The sequence below is a fragment of the Aquila chrysaetos genome, chromosome 9 (genome assembly GCF_900496995.4).
Source record: "Aquila chrysaetos chrysaetos chromosome 9, bAquChr1.4, whole genome shotgun sequence".
In the NCBI taxonomy this organism is placed as follows: Eukaryota; Metazoa; Chordata; class Aves; order Accipitriformes; family Accipitridae; genus Aquila; species Aquila chrysaetos.
The window spans coordinates 15,428,632-15,448,312 of record NC_044012.1 but is presented as its reverse complement, the minus strand read 5'-3'; the positions used below and the strand labels follow the sequence as shown (position 1 = coordinate 15,448,312).

Sequence of the window (19,681 nt, the reverse complement as noted above, 5' to 3'; positions counted from 1 at the left end):
AATTATTAAGCCTAAACATGTTCTAACTGTTCAGCAAAGATAATATTAAATCTAGAGCACTGACAGAGATGCAACTCACTTAAATGCATTTTAAACTAGGTCAAATAGGAAAACACATTAAGTTCAGTTAGGACTTTGCACTTTTCATCAGATTTGTGCATAAAACCAGTATTTGTAGGAGATGATCGTGTTTAATGTTGTGTAATATAGAATATAGAGCTGAATGTGGAAATACTGAAAGTTCAGTAACTACTGTTCTTTTTATATACGTTTACAACTGTGCTCTCTGTGGTCTCTTTCTGCAAGGATTTAAATGCTTAACTTCTGACACTAATAATTAAGTTCTGTCAAATAAAGTAGGAGCATTTTGGCCAGATTTACGTACATTGCTTTGCCACATGGCTGCATTACTTACAGCTAGCCTACATTACATTCAATAACATCTCATTTCACAGCATCCAACAAGGACGGTGTAACTTACTGCTCTGTAACTCTGCCTTCCTCTCCACACCCCAATCCTCACACACATACCCTCAACACCAGCTGACCAGGTGCAGAAGCTGTTACATGTACATCATATGGAAACCAGCTCCACTGGAAGCTTAACTCATCCAGCCCTGGTGTGCCGTCTCCTTCCAGGCTGTCAGATGGAACCACTACCCCAACATAGCACAGCCCACCTTTATTGCAGCCTATGCAGCACATACTCTGACATTACACTTTTTACTTTGATTTTTGTCCCTTACAACTATTATGGTTTTACTCAATCATAGAATCATAGAATGGTTTGGGTTGGAAGGGACCTTTAAAGATCACCTAGTGCAACCTGCCCACCATAGGCAGGGACATCTTTCACTACATCAGGTTGCTTAACTCACAAAATTGACGTCCCTTGTTGTTCAACAGCCAGTTCAGAACACAGCATATACAGTCCCTGCTTAGTGGAAAAACCTCAAACAATTTCAGTATAACAACTTCACTCATGGCTTTTGTCTTGAAATATACTTACACAGGGCTCTGCTCTTTTCTTTGTTGGATGAGATATTTCTAAGGGGTCTTGACCAATAACGACTAGCAGCAAAAAATTCCTCGAAGAGCAAATTATTAGGCATTTTCAGAAATACCTACAGGTGTGATGTACTCTTCAGAAAGGGCCATAAAACCCAATTAGCCTGGCACTTTTGAATGTAATATACTCAAGCATCATCAGGAAGGGACCACATAATTAAAGCAATAATTATGCATTCAAAAGTGTGCTCTTTCCTTCCTCCATTTATAGTATGATTGTATTTCTTACCTATACAATTGTTTCCTTAGCAGAATTTCCTTAAAATTTGCTTTCTCTACAAATGTGTTTTCTATACAAAAGTGAACTGTAATGGGGACCATATAAATATCAAAGCCCCAAAATTGTTTTAAACCAGACTACACAGCCGGTCGTTTGCATGAATAAGCTCAACATCATTTGTACTGGGCCTACAATGCACATTTACTTAAGCGACTGTATACAGAAGGAGAATATAAGCAGGGAGTCATTTCCCCACAGAATTTGATCCAGATGCGAAAGGCTCATTACTATTTTCTCAAGAGCCCTAAGCAATATTTTAGTGAAACATATATCAGAGAAATGAAAAATACTTGAACAATCCAGATGTTTCTAAGATTCTGTGGCAGTTTTATGGCAGTGCCTCCCTGCCCTGAGGCTGCCATTAAGAAAAGCATTGTACACATACATATAGTGAAGATATTTCTTCCCACCCCAAAACCACAAGCCTAAGATACATTTAAAGCAATAGTCTATATTACGCAGGAATGTATACTGAGCTTCAAGACTTCTGCACCATATTTTGGGAAATTACACGCTGTTGCTTCCTTTCTTTGAATTCTTTTTTACTTTCAACAAAGAAAGTGTCTTCCTTTGCATATTAATGCATGCACAATAATTGAAGATCCAGGAATTTAAACAATCATAGGAAAACACAGATCACTGATCTAATCTATTTAATATAACATTAACAGGTGTTCTGTGCTGCAAAAGTAATTCTCAGAATGGATGAAGAGAGAATGTCTCCTTTCACAAGATACAAACTATCCTTTTATTAATCCTGATATATAAAGGCCTTTTTACAGTTAATTTTTTTGCAGTGCAATTCATACTAATGCCTTCATACAGTATCAAGAAAAACATTCTACATCACTATTACTATAATAACACCAACTCAGCTTTCATTCAGGACTCAAATCTAATAGTTATTATCCAACAGCCACTAATCTTTCCATTGTACAACTCATTGCTCTATACATAAATCCCACTCTTTTACTGTAAACACTGCCTTAGTCAGATGGCCCTCCTGTTGTTCCAGCATGTTTCTATATTGTTGTTGAACTACTATTTCTGTACATAATAAATTCAAATGCATAAATACTAGGAAGTCTAGGAAACGTAACCTGCATGCTATTCTTGCAACTCAGACTGCAATTTCAACACTACAGATCTTCAAAACCTGAGTAATTTGATATGACAATTCATATTTTAAGAGAAAACTGAGTTTAGAAACAACTGGTTTTGTTCTATACCAAGATTTTACCACCCAACAAAAGTTTCCATTTCTGCTTGCTCTTATTTCACCTAGTTCTGTGTATACAGCTGAAGGAGACAGACTTCTCGTAAACAAATCAGTAGGTATTTTTTGAGGCCACCTGCCCTATTAAAAGAATCAGAAACTCTTTCTTTGAGTTTATATAATCTAATTAGTAGACCCCATTTTATAATCTGTAACTATAACAAACTCCAGACTTTTTCTAAAAATATTAACCTAAATTCTGACATTATCTAGTTTTCTATAAAAGCATACAGTGATGTTCCAAAAATATAATTACAAACACTAACTTTTTCTTTGAAGGAAAAAACATCATCTTTCACCACCGTTATGGAAGTGCTGACTATGAAGAATCTATAAAGAAGCAAGTAATTAAGATTTCCATTAACGATGACAAATAAATGTTCCCTACCTATCCCACATGAATAGCCATAAACCATAGTACAAGTTAAATGACAAATTTATCTAAAACAAGACAGTTAAATTCAAGTTTCCAGAAGCAGAACTTTTGGTTAGGACAACAGCTTAGTCATCTTTCATTCTGAGTTAAGTTGGAGAAATAAGCTAAAAATTCAAAAAAGTGCCCTTAACAGAGCTCCACGCTGCACTGGAGGAACCACCTGCTGATCTACTATTACATTACTGCTTAAACAAAAGCAGCATGGTACTGAGTTGTTTTAACGTGTAAAAATTGGAAAACCTAAGAAAAAAAAAAAACACCCAAAAAAACCCCAAACACCCCCCCAAACCAACAAACACCCCTCCCCCAAACCAACAAAAAATCCAAAAAACAATCAACCAACCCAAAAAAAGATTATGTTTGTAAAATTTTCAGAGCAGAATCTGCAGCTACTCAGCAAAGATCACGACAATGTTCCTCAAGAATCTGCCTTTGCAAGTTCCCGAAGCAAAATCTTGCATGTAAATACTAGGATTTGCAAGAAAATGGACTCCTAAGAAAACATACTGACAATGAACTACTATATATAATTCAGGATTTAATCTAAAAAGGAATTCCATGGCACAAAGATTTAAGAATTTAAGACTGCTACTTTCCTCTAGAGTTATAATGGAAATGAGCAAATAAAAGAACCTAAGACTTCCTCAACATGTAGCAATTTCTCAGCTCCTCATAAAACATATTTAAATTAAGCACTAGTAATATGTAAGTCTTAAACCCAAAGATTTCTAGCCATACTTACTGGCCAAGATAGAAGAATATAATAGAAACCTAAAGTTTTTAAACAGCTTTTAACATAACATATTCTGATTTGCTGAATTGCTATGAAGAGATATAAGAAAGACTATAAGCATGAAAGAAAAGGTTTCAAGTTTGTGGGCAATTAAAGGGAAAACAGCATGTTCTTTTTTCTCAGCTGATTTACTAGCAGATGCTTCAGCACATGACAGACCGACCCAGAATTCTTTTAGTCCCTCCAAACTAATAAACTCCACAAAACTACCTTTAGGTAAGAAAGGATGGGATTGCCCTTGTTGACAACGGTCCACATTCAAAGCCAGGCATGACATGAAACCATGCCTTAAAAGCAACTTTCCATTGTCCAACTTAACTCTTATGCACTACATACTTGGGAAACATTACTTCTAAAAGATTTTCTTTTGGAAAGGAACTCCTTCCTGAGATCCCAATCCTACTAACATTTACTTGTATACTTAAATTTAATGCTATGTGCATTCTTCCCCACAGGATCAGAAAATTTATCTCAAAATAATTACATTCCATCAGTCCTGATCTAGAATAACAACACGAATAACAACTTGAAGCACTTGAATTTGAGGTTTTCGTGCACGAATATTTAGATAAATTAACATGGTAAAAAAATAGTTTGTATATAAACCCAACTTTTCATAACATTTATGCCTTTTTGGCCTAAACCAGAAGACATTCCAAGCAATTTTTAGAAAGAACCACATATTACAGTCTGCAGAGCTGGTAAGTATACTAATGCTGGCACAGCTGAGCTCAAACTTGAGTGCCTACAGTCATACCATCGTGGGATTTATGACGATCAGATTTCATAAACTCATTTCCCAGTGCTATGGGAGATCCCGTGCTGCTGGAAGTGCTGAGTTTTGGCTAGAACACAGAACAGGTCACTTTCTGCAAAAGCAGTGATGTTAGCCCAGCTGTATTAAGGCCTTTATACATACTAAAACCCAAGCAAAATCCCCCACAGCGATGCATAATAATGTTTTGTGAATAAAATGCATTATGCCCAAGTTGAGGGAGGAAGAATCAAGACTACATGTTTCAGTTCACATTGACCACTTCAGTCAAACTTGCATTTAAACTCAAAACCAAGTGTTGTTTCATTCACAAGGAGTAGAATAAACTGTATTGTATTCCTGGGTTATGGAAATATTTAAGTATTTTCAAAGTCTTGGTTTCAACATAGATAGACCCGTCATTTAATCACTTTTAGTTATTAAATATTACCTGTCCTATATCTCCTTTCAAGTCTGAATCAGACAGATCATTTTTCACTCTGTGTTTCAACTGTTGTATCATGATATGATGCCTTAGTGCACAGTTGCTGCATTGTATTCTCAAGGCAGTTGCACTAAAATAGGAAGGAGAGTTTCACATATTTTCGTGACTCCTAGAATTTCTTCTAGTGTCAAAGACTAGATGAGTGTCACATAAATCTTAGATAGTGTTTCAGTAAAATATCAGATAGTGTTACTGTACACCAGGATGACTCCCTGGAGAGGTCTGAAAAATCAGTCCATTTGCTTTTGCTGAAGTTCACTGTACAAATTCAATGACTGACGCAAACTAACACTCCTCCACTTGCCAACTTCATCTTAAAGCTCAGAAGTCAAAGGAGCGAGGAAGGCAATACAAAGCTGTCAGTGTATTTCAGTCATGCATTTTTGGAAAGTGCTAAATATGGCTTGACAGCGTATCTCCTAGCATCAGTTCTGCTATGGCAGGTATCCTCCATTCTTACAGCCTACTATCAAACAGTGTCAAAAGCCTGATGTTTACAAAGCCTTTAAAACAGATGCGCCACTTTGATTTAATAATCTGATTTAATCAGTATAATGATGGAAATTTTGTGGTTCTACCACTTAATGTCTTTCAACTTTTCTTACAAACCCACAAGCCAGAATGCTCTCAGCTGAGTAAACGCAATAGGCACCACATTACTATTTTGATATGCTACGAATCATACACAAATTATGCTTTAGCAAGTTAGAATCTACAAGTCAAGCCTGTAGCTTGCTCTGACATTCACAACTCATGACATATGAACGTACTAACTGTAGTCTCAATCCCACATCAGTAACTGACAAATGCGTAAAGCAAAAATGAATTATAGGTCTCTTTATACAGATAAACAAAAAAAAAAAAATCAAGAAATAATTCTAAATGAAACTATTAAGAGACAATAACTTGATTAACTATTCTTCCAGAGTCGTTCATTATATGAAATAAAAATTCATCACCACTATGCACAACTGCACAAATGTCCACTAATCAACAGGAAAAAAAGTTCCAAAGAAGTAAATTTAGGCTACAAATCCCATTACTTGCATCAACTTGCAAGTATTTGGGGTCTTTCTGAATTTTCTTTTAAATACTTGGTTGTTTCCAACAGACTGAAGGAAAACTAAACAAAAATATTTTTTAAAAGTGTCCTACTCTCATACACTCCCAACAAGTGACATATTCTGCTAAAAATACAGCAGGGTATAAGCACGAGTAGGACAAAGTAAAACACATTTTGCAGACTGCACCATTCTATACATGTCTTCGTAATACCAAAGTTTAACTACAGAGTCCCCTGTCCCTTGGACTCCCTTTTGTTAATACAGCTTTTTCTTATGGACAGTTTCAATTCCAGAAGTACAAAGGCAACTCTTCACAGCTCATTTCTCCTGGGCTTACTCCAAATCGTGTGTCAACCAAAAAAGCTAGCTTTTGCCCTCTTTTGAAGCACTTAACTTGCTGTTTTCACTTAGCTTTGGTAAGTTGCAAGTCCAGTACTAATTTTAACAGTGTATAATTTTAACAGTGTAAATACCTAAATTGCAAGTACAGTGCTAATTTTAACATTGTAAATACCTCTCTCCACTGGATTGAGATGTCTAATACAGTTCCTTTTTGTTCTTTGCTTTAACAGTAAAATGTTTCTTCTTATAGTATCAGGAGTTGTGCTCTGAACCTAATTTTGTTTATTTTATCAGAAGGCTTGAAGAGCAGAATGACACTTTTTTTTATTCAGCGATCACACTAGACCTTTTAAGCACATTTTGGACACATCTACTCTTCAGTGCAAAGAAATACTGTAAAAGATGCTAGTAACCCTGGCCACCACAGCCCAAAGGTTCAGCGTTCTGGTTCAAGAGCAAGTTCAGGTATCACAGGAGTATCGACAAAGTCCGTGTTGGACTTCAGCAAAATCCAGCACAGAGGAGAGAAGGTAGAAAATATGCACATAATATAAATGGAAAGCATTAATAAATACATCTTAAAAGCTCTTCCTTTTAATGTAGATGGGACAATTTAAACTGCACAGTCATTTATGCATGCACAGCCACTGCTACTGTGAGAGTTCACTCTCATTAAGCCAAACATTCGGAGGAAATTGAGCTGAATACACTTAAACAAACACTGATTTGTAGACCAAATTCAATCTTCTGATATTACAGTTTCCACAGACATCATGATGATCTTAGAAATACTGAGTTAGGGAAAAAAGGCAAGGTAAAGCTGAAAGACTGTCAATAAACAGATTTCCAGAGACAAATTACAAAAGGTTTTACTATGGGTAAAACTCTTCTTCATATACTCTTCTAATTAATACCACTGTTAGTACAAATATTGGTTATATTTCCTTCCCCAGAATTTACTCTCTGAAAGGTGGGGGGGCACCATTCAGACTTGCAAGCTGCCTTGTTTTAAAAGAACAGATAAGAAGTCTCCTTATTTGTCCTCCTCTGAATCAGTCCAGAACTATTCTAGCTGTACAGATGTTAAAGGTTTTTTCCACATCAGCTTAGTTGTGGAATCTTTCACATCAAACCCACAGGGGTCTGTTTAGTATTTTAAGTTTGTGAGTATTCTGGAGCAAAAGTAAGCAGCCATTCTGCAGTTTCTGCTTTCTGGTGTCCTCTGGCCACAGTTCTCTGACGGACTGGCAGTATTTTTTGTCAGAAAATGTCAGCTGGACTCATAGCAGTCTTTAAAAACCAAACAAACAAAATATACAACACCCTACTTGCTGGATTTTATTGAGACTAAGGACTATGCACATTTTAGAAGTTCAACTTCAGGTTCGGATTCTGTCCTTTCACGTTTTTCATCTACCTTGAACTGCAGGCTCCTGCAGACATCTGGTGCTGCAATGAGCACTCTGAAGCCTTCAACAGAAAACTGCTGTGTGTACAGTGAGATCCTCCATCAGCAACTGGCTGGAATAAAAGCACAATTGTCTATGCTCTGCATGGTATGTTTCACCAAACACAGTATGGATGTTCATTTTTATTAAAGAGAACATTAATTTGGGGATGAAAAAGGGAGCAGTCACCAGCTGCATGTTGCACATGAACTGGATTATGGGCCTCACTTCTTCCTTCCCCGCCTTGTATCTCAAGACTAGAAAGAGGTCTACCTTTACTGGTGAAGGATTTACCTGAGTATTTTTGCTGTTTGAGAATTTTATGTTTAGTTTTCCATTCAGTCTGTTGGATGACTGGGAATGATAAATCACTATTGTCTGTACATATGGGAAACAAGAACAGACTTACTGAAGTTCACAAGATACCAAAGCTTCAAGAGACTTAGAATAAGTGCAGTCTTAATAGGCACATAAAAAGAGCCCCTAAACCTTTCTAATTTCAAAGCTCTTCAAGCAGACATTTATTTTAGAGTACAACAAAATAGCCAGATTGAGTTCAGAGCTGGCAGAGCATGCACAGCACAGTTAAAGAACCCCTTTAAATACAATAACTAAACCCATGCTTAGTCTTTTATTGAAGGAAAAAAAAAAGTTAAATATTTGCATTAAAAAAGCCTAGGAAGACATAAAAACATACACAAATCATAATTGCATACCTAAGATATGAAACAGATCCATTGTACTTCTGAATTACCAACTTGGCAGGCTGAAATTACTCTACTTACGTCCCAAGCCATAATTCAGCATGACTTGAATCATGCATAATTAAGAATGTCACTCTATTTGCAAAGCTTTTAATAACAGAGCCCTTAAAGAAGCATAAAAAAGGAGAAAAGGTTGATAAATCAGCTTCCTAGTGACTACGTTAGAAGTTTCCTTTTTAATAAAACATGCAAAAGATACACACCTTCTTCATCCACTTCAGCACGATCTGGCTTTGTTTCTTTGTGCTGTCCTTCTGCCACTTTCACTGCCACTGCTCTGCAAATAGCTCCCAGCTTCCGATCCAGAGAGCGGACTCCTGCCTCTCTAGTGTATCTAGCATAGAGACAATTGTTTTATTGGTGGATATTCTGTGTAAGAAAGATTTCTTTTGAAAGTAAACACACTTTATTTTTAAAAATACATCCAAATAAAATGAGATGTGAAATGCAGTAAGACCTTGGGCTACTCTAATAAACAGGAAAAAAAAGTCATGTGCTTTTATCAAAATAATTGTGGTTTGCTGGTAAAATTGTAAAAAAAGACAAACTACTGAGTGAGAAGAAGACATGACTAACACCTGGCATCAAACCTTAGTGAAATGCTAAACAATGCTCCAACAGCACTGAGCTCTTCTCAGATGCATAAAAATTAAAAGAACTATTTTAGAACTCAAAATATAGTTCACTTAAAGTTGAGGAACTGACTGTAAAAGAGTATTTTCTTATAGTCTATGAATTAAAAAGAAACACCAGACAATAAAATACTTCAATTCATTGAATACTGATACACTTTTTCTATTGGAAATGAGCTAGTTTCAAGTCCAAAAGATGTTCTGATCAATATCTTTGCTCTCACACCCAACAAAAAAGTAGTTCTAATTAATATGAGCTATTTAATTTTTTCAACCTAATTCCAATTTTTAGACAAATGTGGCCCCTCAAGTCACAAGAAACAAAATGGTAATTTCCATTTTTTCTGTGAAAATGACAGAAACAAAACTTCGTTCTTTAAAATAAAGGTTGTCTGCTGCCAAGACCATGGCTTCCCACACTGAACACTGCAGCAATACTAGCTTCAAGTGTTTCTGTTTATTCATAGTGCCTTGCCAATTGTGTCAACACAATCGATGGTGAGCCACACTCTGAGAGCCAGAGCAAGGAATTCTCTAGAGAAGGAAGGATGATTTGGTTTAGACAGCAGAGCCAGACAGAGCTCAGGAAAGAGCAATTCCATGAATTACCAATTGTTGAACTTCTGAAGCTAGTAATGACAATAGATCTTAAGAAATGTTTTGTGTTACGACTTCATAAACGATTTACTAGTTACCAGAAAAAGAAGTTCTTTAAACTTAAAACAATGAATAACAGATTTACCTGGTAATTATGTCCAAAGTGGTTACTTGTGGAATCTGTATTTGCTGTGGAGTCAGGCCATGTTGTTCAAGCTGTTTAGGAATCAAGTGTCTATGTGCAATTTCAATTTTTTCTTCTTGTGTGTATCCTTCAAAAGAAAAAACATATGTTTACTAATTTTTTGCTTATACACTACAATATAATAAAATTTCTTACAATTTATAATTGTACCTGATTGAATTTAACAAAAAACCCCAGCTATAATTTAAAAGGCTGTTGGTATGATACTTTGTGGTTATTCGTAACTTCATGCGAACAAGAAGAATAGAATTTTAGTGTTTCAAAGATCCCTTTATTCACTGGAATCTTAAAAAGATGCATGAGCCAACAGCCAGTTAGAATACAAACACAACAACTAGTGAAAATATTGTTATAGAATGTATCTCCATATACCTGGAACTGAATTTTCCTAAATGCAATGCTAAATTTCATTCTCATGACAGAGGCCATAATGAAGGCATCCTGACTAGTCTCTTTTTAACAATTCTGGCCATTCAGTCTAGATTCCTGGCATGCTTACCTTAAGGAACTGCTTTTCGTTTCAGGAAAAACACCCCAATGTTGTTTAAGGACTTGCAATAGCCACTTTAATGAAAACACTTGTTACCTGGAACTTGAATAATTTCCATTCTGTCCAGCAGAGCAGGTGGTATAGTAGCTGTAGTGTTGGCTGTAGCTATAAAAAGGACTTGGGACAGATCAAAGGCTACATTTAAGTAGTGATCAGTGAAACCGTGATTTTGTTCTGGATCCAAGACCTTAACAAGAGTGAACACAAAATTGATGCAGTTGCTCTATTAGAGGTAAATAAAATATGCACATTTTTATTATATTCCATTTGCATCTGTCAAATCTGACTTTACATTCATAAAATATGCGATGAACATTACTAAAGCCTGACCCTCGGTATCTTGCCTCGCTCTGATTACCATAACTACATTCCACACCACATGCAAAAAAAAAAAAAAAAAAAAAAAGAGTAATTTCCCTGTTAGTTCTTTTTACTCTTTTCTAAAGATGGCTGCAGCATTTCTCCAGTCATCAAGTACCTCCTGTAAGCTATCTCCGTGACCTACTCGATGGTAGAGAGGGGCCTTTCAAGGACTCTCAGCACCCTTGGAAAAGCAGCCCATGTGGTCCATGGGTAGAACTATCTCAAGTAATCCCTGACTCCAATCTTCATTTACTCCTGGTAGCTCTTCTTACTCTAAGCACACCAACCTAAGAGATCTCACTGTGAAGACCAAGGGGAAGAACACAGATTATCTCAGCCTTATCTGCTGTCACTATATCACCTGCCCCACTCACTCAGCTTTGTCCAGCCTTTTACTACCAATGTAGCAGCAGAAGCTCTTCTTATTGCCCATGACAACCCATGTAAGTCTTGACTCTAGGTGAGCCCTGGCTTTCCTAACACAATCTTTGCATTTTTCTTTTTTTCCCAAATTTTGTGATAAAAACACAGAAACAAAATTAAACAAGCACTGTTATTCTTCAATAACAACACACAGTCTGACCAACCTCAAAGGTTTACTGCACAAGTAGAACTATGGCTTAAATAACAGTATTGTCTTCCTATTGCTTTTAGTACTACTTATGTGCGCTAATGCAACACTTGCATGTATTTAAGCTATTACTTGAATAAGCTGGTTTTCTGCATTAGGTGATAAATATTCTATATACGTGGATCACAAGTGTACTAAGGTGCTGTCTTGTAGTTTTTTTAACAGTGCTGAAAATTGGAAGTTCATTGTATATACCAATCTACACTTGGGTTCTATATCACCACCTATGAACCACCTTCATTCCACCCTCCCCTTAAATTACTGCCACAATTTTCCTTCTCAAATGAAGAATTATCAATGCTACACCGACATGAATAATTCTCATGTTACAAATAATGGGACCTATGCATCTCCTGAGAAATAGCACACTGCTGTCAAAATAATTTATCTGCCTATACCCAAAGGAATGCACCCCTTGTCTTAACAACTTGAATTATAGCCATGAACAGTGCCGATAATTCTAAAAAACTGAATCTGAGCATTTCTTAGCTGGTTATGAAAGAAACAATTCTGAATCTTCATTACTCTTAAATTCTGTTCCGTCTTTGAAAAGTTAAAAATCTTTAGAACAGAAATGTTTTATGATCACAACAAACTAGTAAAATACTTTTTTTACAGAATGCCAGAAACATAGCAGAACTTTTTTAAAAACAGAACAATTTCTGATTTTATTTTGAAGTACTGCACAGATTTAAGACTAATATTTGGAAATGTATTGTGACTGTAATAAAATACAAGTTATATGTTCCACTTAAAGGTGAAATCTTAAAACATACTGAAGGATATGTCTAAATTCTAAGACTAAGGTTGGAACTCAGTGAATGCTATTGTTCATCGGCTATAAGTTATTCAAAAGCTGCTTTTCTTACCCTCTTCAGCAGGCAGATGCTATCATTTACTCCCTTCTTTACTGATGAATGCAAAGGCCTTGAAGTATCCTGACTAGCCAAGTACACATGCATAATTCAATCACTTATAGATGTCTCTTACCTCAACTAGTCCTACAATCTAGCCCTAAAATGTAGGGGGACACAACAATAAGCAGTGTATCCAAGCACAGCATCTACAAACTGTCTTCAAAGAAAGATCTATACCAAACATTAGTCTCGCGTTCAAAGTCTACTCTTGCAAATTTTTCAAAACTGATTTAAACAGCAAATCCTAATTCAACTTCCCCGCCCCCCGCCGCTTTTTTTTCTTTTACACTGGTAACACAGTATTTTCACAAAATTCCAGTCTATTAGCTGAAGCATTTGCTACTACTTCCAAGGATGCTGAAAAACAATGTATTCTGACAGACCAAGTTGGTTTTTTATAACATTTATCTACATGCATGTTTATCTCTCTCTCCTTCTAGTCTGCAACTAGAAATCCTTACGAATACTATTAAAGTGCTAAACTGGTGATTATAATATTATTTACAAAGATATACAAAATATTGATGCTGTACTCATGCGCAAACAATACTATCCAATAAAGGTAAAAGAAACTAATCAAAACCAACTTGGATTATATCTAAAAAGGCGAATTATCTGAGATTTTCTACAAGGGCTAGAGTTTCTCTGGAGTAATAATTCTTCGTCATGGTAACTATTTCTTAGAATAGGACATAAAACAATACCACGCCTATGCATTTAAAACAGATTTTCCAAAGCAAATAGAACTGTTCTTCAGCTAGGTATCTGTGCTAAAGTTCAAGTTCAAAAGTTTTCAAAGATATTCAACTAATACAAAAATATTAAGTACAAAAAGAACATTCAGTGAACAAACCATCTTGGTTAATTTATGGCTGACAGTTCACATGTATACAAAGGCTTCTCTGTACCCGCTTTTTATTACCACAAAATCCAGAATAAGTTCCATGAACATTTAATTGGCTGGCTATGCTCCTGGTCTAATTTCCCTGCATACAAATACTCACTATCAGGCACTTGGATCCATTTCTGTTTTCTTCTGTTTTAAACAGAGGTCATCTAAATTTAGACTAAAACATTCCCTTGTTGATGAACAGTAACTGGAAATAGGAAGACATTCTGTTTTGCTTAAGGAACAACTCTGCAGAAGCACTAGAACTAAACACATATTTGGCAATTATAAAACATCAAGCTTTGCTTCCAACCTTACAGGGTATGGCAATTTTGTCCTTGAATATATCCCATTATAGACAGTCAGTGAGAATTTAACACACCTACACATTAAGGAAAAAAGGATGCGCCTTTTATACTTAATGATGGCACTCACCAAACAAGCAGCAGCAGTCTGAAAAACAAATGTACCAGTTAGGTGACCACTTACTATTGTCTGTTCTCCTACATAACAGCCACCTTTGCCCATTCCAGATGGACCATAAACCACAAAAAGCAGATGAAAATTAAGCTGTTATATCCAGGCATGAGTTCTCCATTAGAAGAGGTAAAGCACCTGCTTCAGGATGTTTAGACAGCAGTAGAGGGATATACAGATCTCACATGAGAGCAGCCCAGACATCGTTAATAGAGCAATTACTTCTCCAGATGCAACTAATGGTCAATTAGCAATGACTTACATATAGACTGCAGCCTAAGCAGACACTTGGAAGCTAACCTGACGAGCCTCAGCTGGAAAAATCCATGGCAGGAGCTGAGTTGAATATCACTGAGAATGAGGTTTTAAAATACGGAAAAAAGAAACACTGCAAAGCAGCAACAAAGTATCAAAAATTCAAACACAAATAATTAAAAAATAAATTCATTTCATTTGCCCTCACACACTTGACATGATAGAAGAACAGAAATGCTAATTCTCTACTGCAAGACAGGGAATAAAAAATAAATTAAAAGAAACAGCAAAGGTTGAATAAAATTAACAATATTAATGTACAGATCTGGATTCATGATTGGAACACTTCCAAAAAGAGTTATTCTCTTTCCAAGAAATGGCAAATCATTGCTTCATTACTGATTTTGACTGCCTAGCAAACAACAGTCAGCTAGCTAACAAAATTTGATTTTCAGGTATTTTTTATCCATGCATTGACTAGATTGAGGCCAGCTTAGTTCAATATCTAAAGGAGAAATGACAGAAGAAATACCAGCAAACTCAGAGACGAGAGCTCATTACTATTAAAAGCAAAGAGTAAATAAAATCCCGCAAATGAAAAGTACAAAGAAAATGCATTTGAGTATTTGTTACACTCCCCTGCTTGTTTTCCTTGCACTTAGAGGCTTTTCATGCACCCTAGAAATGTGTACTACACACTTGAGAAATACACAGGTAAAGGACCATAACTGTCATTTTTAAAAGCTACAAAAGTGAAGCCATGGTATTTTCTAGCACATTTAAATTATTACTGGTTCATGTTAACATGCAAAGATCAAAACAGAGCTCTCAAACCATAGCCTGTTCATATGATGATTTTCAGAGAACTAGTTGGCCTTGTCAAAACAGTAATTTTAAACTATCTAGCAGGAAGAAAATAATGACATTTGTAGGATGTCAATTGACATTTCATTTGCAGAAAATCATACAGCATACAGATGAGCTTATGACACCTTAATTAAAGTAGCATTTTTCATATTCAAATCACTGTATTAAGCATTGTCAGTCAAAAAGAGTCATTAGAATGACTGTAGGCAAATATTACCAGAACCACTTTCATCCCCACCTACAACCGCCCAGCTACAGAAGTTACCACGCCTTAAGTCTGACAACTGAGGTGCTTCTAGGATTATGCCCTAAATCATTTCAGTGAAAGTGAGCCAGGCTAGCTCAAAAAATTTGGATAAATATCTTTTACTAACCCAACTCCTTTTGACTGAAACAGGTAAAGAACAATCACAGAAGCATTTCAGCTGAAACAGTGATAGGATGGTAGCCCCTACAGCCAGAGAGAACTTAAAAGAGAAGTGGATGGTGTAAAAATACAGCAGTATAAGGACATTCTAAGTGTGCACAATACCAAAACCATTAAGTGCACTAGCGCTACACCTGCTCTGGACAGCCTCAAGCGTTTCACCTAGCCCAGCCTTGCTGTGCCACTACCTTCCTCATTCCCTCCTTTCCTCATCATCAGTGCTGGCACAGAAAGATGTACATAGCCTGCTGCACTAAGATGCTGGGGAACAGCAAAGCTCTTTGTCTCTTCCCCACAGCTGAGGAGACGTTCCTTCCTCTCTCCAGCAAACTGCTAGAATAAAACCACTGAATACGCAAGTCAGTGGAAAAAGGAATTGTACTCCGATATCATCATGTATCATACTCCAGGAAAAAAGAAGGCAGAAAGAAGGTTCTGGCAACTCGTTACTGCTCTCTGCTACAGACTCCTCTGACACATGAAACCTGCAAGGCACAGGTCTCAATTCAGTAACATCTCAACAGTTGATGGATTTACAAAATATTCCAACAGTATCTCGTTCAAAGTCCTTACTTGTATCTCCTAGATTTTACTTGTGTCTTTAAGCAAGCCAGATTTAACACTTCTAAACTCTTTGCCATAAAATAACTACACCACATACTTCAAAATTAGATTAATTTATATCTTGGTCAGAGTCCCAGAATTTCAGAAAAAACACACTTAATAGCTGACTGTCATGGAAAGCAAACACTCACCACATCATAATCAGTCAAGGAGTGGGGATCTGTGACTTAAATGATAAACTGAAGTTCAGAAAGTTAATTACAACACTAATTAAAGAATTGCTGCTAAAACAACAATGCAATTAGTTCATCTTACATGCTAGGTAAAATGCTTAGCTCCAATATAAGCTTGTACCATCAAAAGCTTCAAAAATATATTAAAATTGTTCCAAGAAAGAAAGGGAAAACTTGAAAAAGTCCAGCTACTGTCTGGCTACTCTACAGTTCTTTCTTATAGCTAACAGCATTTGGTCATTAAAAATCAATGTCTTGAAGTCCCTCAAATATGTAATGTTCAAGGCTTGAACAGTCTTCAAATATACAAAACACTTAGCACAAAACACATCCTTGTGTTTAAGTACAGATCACTGAGATTAAAGATATCTTGCTTAGCATACTATATAACAGCATTTGCATTGTGCACAATTGACAGAAATCCAACAATGTCAAAACATAGTAGCTGGTATTTGAATAAAAAAGCTGACACTGTCATGCTATCTTTTGTCCAGTGAATCCTCCTTTCCGAGTCCAGTATTTTAATTCTTTTTAATTACAAATGAAACAATGCTTGTAATTTAACTTCCCTTACCTCAAGCAAGGCTGCTGCAGGATCCCCCTGCAAGCTCTTCCCCAGTTTATCAACCTCATCTAACAGGAATACTGGATTGTTAACTCCAACAGTCTTCAGTCCATTGATTATTCTGCCAGGCATACTGCCGACATAGGTGCGCCTGTGAGAAGTAAACGTATATGGCGAAAGAGGGGCCAGAAGCATGTAACGGGAGCAGAAACATCAAAAACAAAACTCAAGGGAAAATAAAAGAATAAGCAGCATTATAACAATTCTTGCTTTTTTGGAAAACTTTTTGGAACTAGTTGATAAAAATATGGAATATACATCTGAACTAATATAAGCATTATAACAGCAGATGAAAATTCCAGTTCCACGGTGCACTAGTTGGTCTGGAAAGATAAACATATGCATTAAAGTATATCCAAACTTTATGGCTTGCAGGCATTTTACATGATTCAGTACAAGCATCCTTGTACTGTATGAACAAGCAGAAGCAGATTTGGGAACCTCATTAATACTAACATTTCAATAATAATGATACTGGGGTTTTGTCATCACAACACAGTGCACACAGCATGTTACAAATTAGTGCAAAATTCCAAATATGCTGAACTGTCCCCTGTATATACAGCATGCTTTAATTAATACTCACAAAAAATAATTGCATTTACTATGTCATTTCAACATAAAATAAGAAACTAGAACGGTGCAATGGAGCAAAAAAGTTATGAGCCTGAATTTATTCAGCAAAGGTGGTAAAACCTTTTTTTCACAATGCACAGACCAACTACATTTTACAGGCATATATATCCCTTGTTTGCTGCATTTATCACAGCCTTTTCTGCTTGTGCCATAGCTAAACAAAATACTAAAATTAAGAGTATGAAATGCTGGTCACTCAAGAAGAAAGAGATATATTAAGTGCTGAATTACAGTACCTATCTCATGACCCTCACGAAGCAGATATGCAGCACAGGCCTGCTTTGCCATATGATCTGTTTTAATACAGTCCAAAATAAACAGGATGACATTTAGAAAGACGAAACCAAAAATACCATAGGAGTAATTTCAAAAGATACTAGAGAATACTTTAAATATTAAAAAAAACCCAACTCAAACCACACAGCAATGGTGTCGGTTCCATGTAATATTTAACCGAGGGAACAAATTGTAGCTACTGTATTTAATTCTAGATCTGAGCAAAAATAAAAGTTTTTAAGATCTTCTGAATAGCCAGAAATGCAACAGAATTTCAGTTTGTCTGTGACCACCTTCATGAGACAACTGCTGAAGACCAGAGCAGGCAGCATGCAATAGTTTATCACCTCACTGCTTTTGTGTAGAGTCTTACTCTGCAGTGAATGAGTGGATTCCTTTCCACTGAGGATTGTGCTGTATAACATTTACTACAGATCAAGAATCTGCATGGAGGAGCTATTATACTAGCATACAGCTTCATTCTTCATCTGCACACAGTCAACCTTGCCAAAAGAATGAAAGGATTCTATAAAATGCAATCAGAAAATTACAAGACTGAAGCAGAACTGAAGTTCACAGAAGTGAATCATTTACCAGTGCAACCAAATTAATCATTGTAGCAATTTGGGGGTTTCTTTGGGGCTTTTTGCTGTTATTTTTTTTGTTTGTGGTTTTAGGTTTCGTTTGTTTCATTGTTTGTTAGTGGTGGTTTTGTTGTTGGTGGTTTGGGTTGTTTTTTTTTAACAAAAGGTGCTTACTGCACTAGTAAATAATTTTATATGCTTCAGAGACAATGCAGCCTGACTGTTTTCAATATTCTATTTATATCAGTAATAGGACAACATAATTAGGTAAACATTAACCATTCTTCTTTCTTGCTTGGTACGTTATTCTCAAGTGCATGCTTAAAGATGTTATACTTTTTTAATGCATGCTTGTGGTTTTATATACACAGAGTTTTATCTGATCCTTTTAAATTCTATAAAATTTTGAAATATCTATGTTCCATCTAGTTTTAAGAAACAGCTTTGGTTTATAAACTTAATGAAGGTAAACTGGGTTTCTCTAGTCAAGGGAAAGCACTGTGAATAATCACTTTTTCTCTCCCTACAACATCTCCCTGCAACAACACAGGTCAAAGGATAGTGTTAGGTACCAAAACATTTTCTGAATAATAAATCTGTTTGTTTATACCCATGCACACACACATACCACTTTCAAAAACTTTTTTGGAGTTTTTTCCGAATAGAAGCACTTAAACCCCAAAACAACAAAACAGGAAGAGGTTTTTCTTTCTTGAGATAAAAAAAAACGCTGTTGTTATTAATAGATTTAAATACATTTTTTTCCCCCTCAAACAACCCCGAAAATAGACTTCAAGTCACAGTCATTTTAGATTCAAGTAGATCTGGGTATTTAGTGACATATTTACACTTGTGGAAGATTCTCACAGATACAGCATCTTTCACTAAGACTTAACTGTTGTACACAATCAAGTTTCTTAACATTTTAAAATAAACCATACACTAGGTAGGCTGAAGTACAATGTATCAAGACCTGTGGTGGAGAAAAAGCAGAAAAAAGCAAATATACTCAAGACAACTTATGACAAGTCAAGTGAGATCAATAACTTGGAGAAATACAATTTTAAGAGTATAAAAATTAAGTGGCTTCTAAAGCAAGCAATAAGAAAAACATTCTAACAGTGACAGAAAATCATTAATTTAATTTTTTTTATAATGCACCCTGTCCAAAGTAAGCCTTGGGTCATGAACTACTGTATAAAAAACTTAAATAGAAACCACAG

General features: G+C 35.9%; 1 protein-coding gene across 2 annotated transcripts in view; it reads right to left on the bottom strand.

Moving 5' to 3' along the window:
* LONP2 (lon peptidase 2, peroxisomal) overlaps positions 1-19,681 on the bottom strand; it is a 57,932-nt gene that overhangs the window by 13,131 nt on the left and 25,120 nt on the right. For both annotated transcript variants that reach the window (XM_030026439.2, XM_030026438.2), the window contains exons 8-11: positions 16,912-17,053; positions 10,751-10,901; positions 10,105-10,231; positions 8,934-9,064 (exon numbers count right to left, since the gene is read on the bottom strand). In XM_030026439.2, coding sequence (XP_029882299.1) covers positions 8,934-9,064; positions 10,105-10,231; positions 10,751-10,901; positions 16,912-17,053 — 551 coding nt within the window. The remainder of the gene's footprint in view (positions 1-8,933; positions 9,065-10,104; positions 10,232-10,750; positions 10,902-16,911; positions 17,054-19,681) is intronic.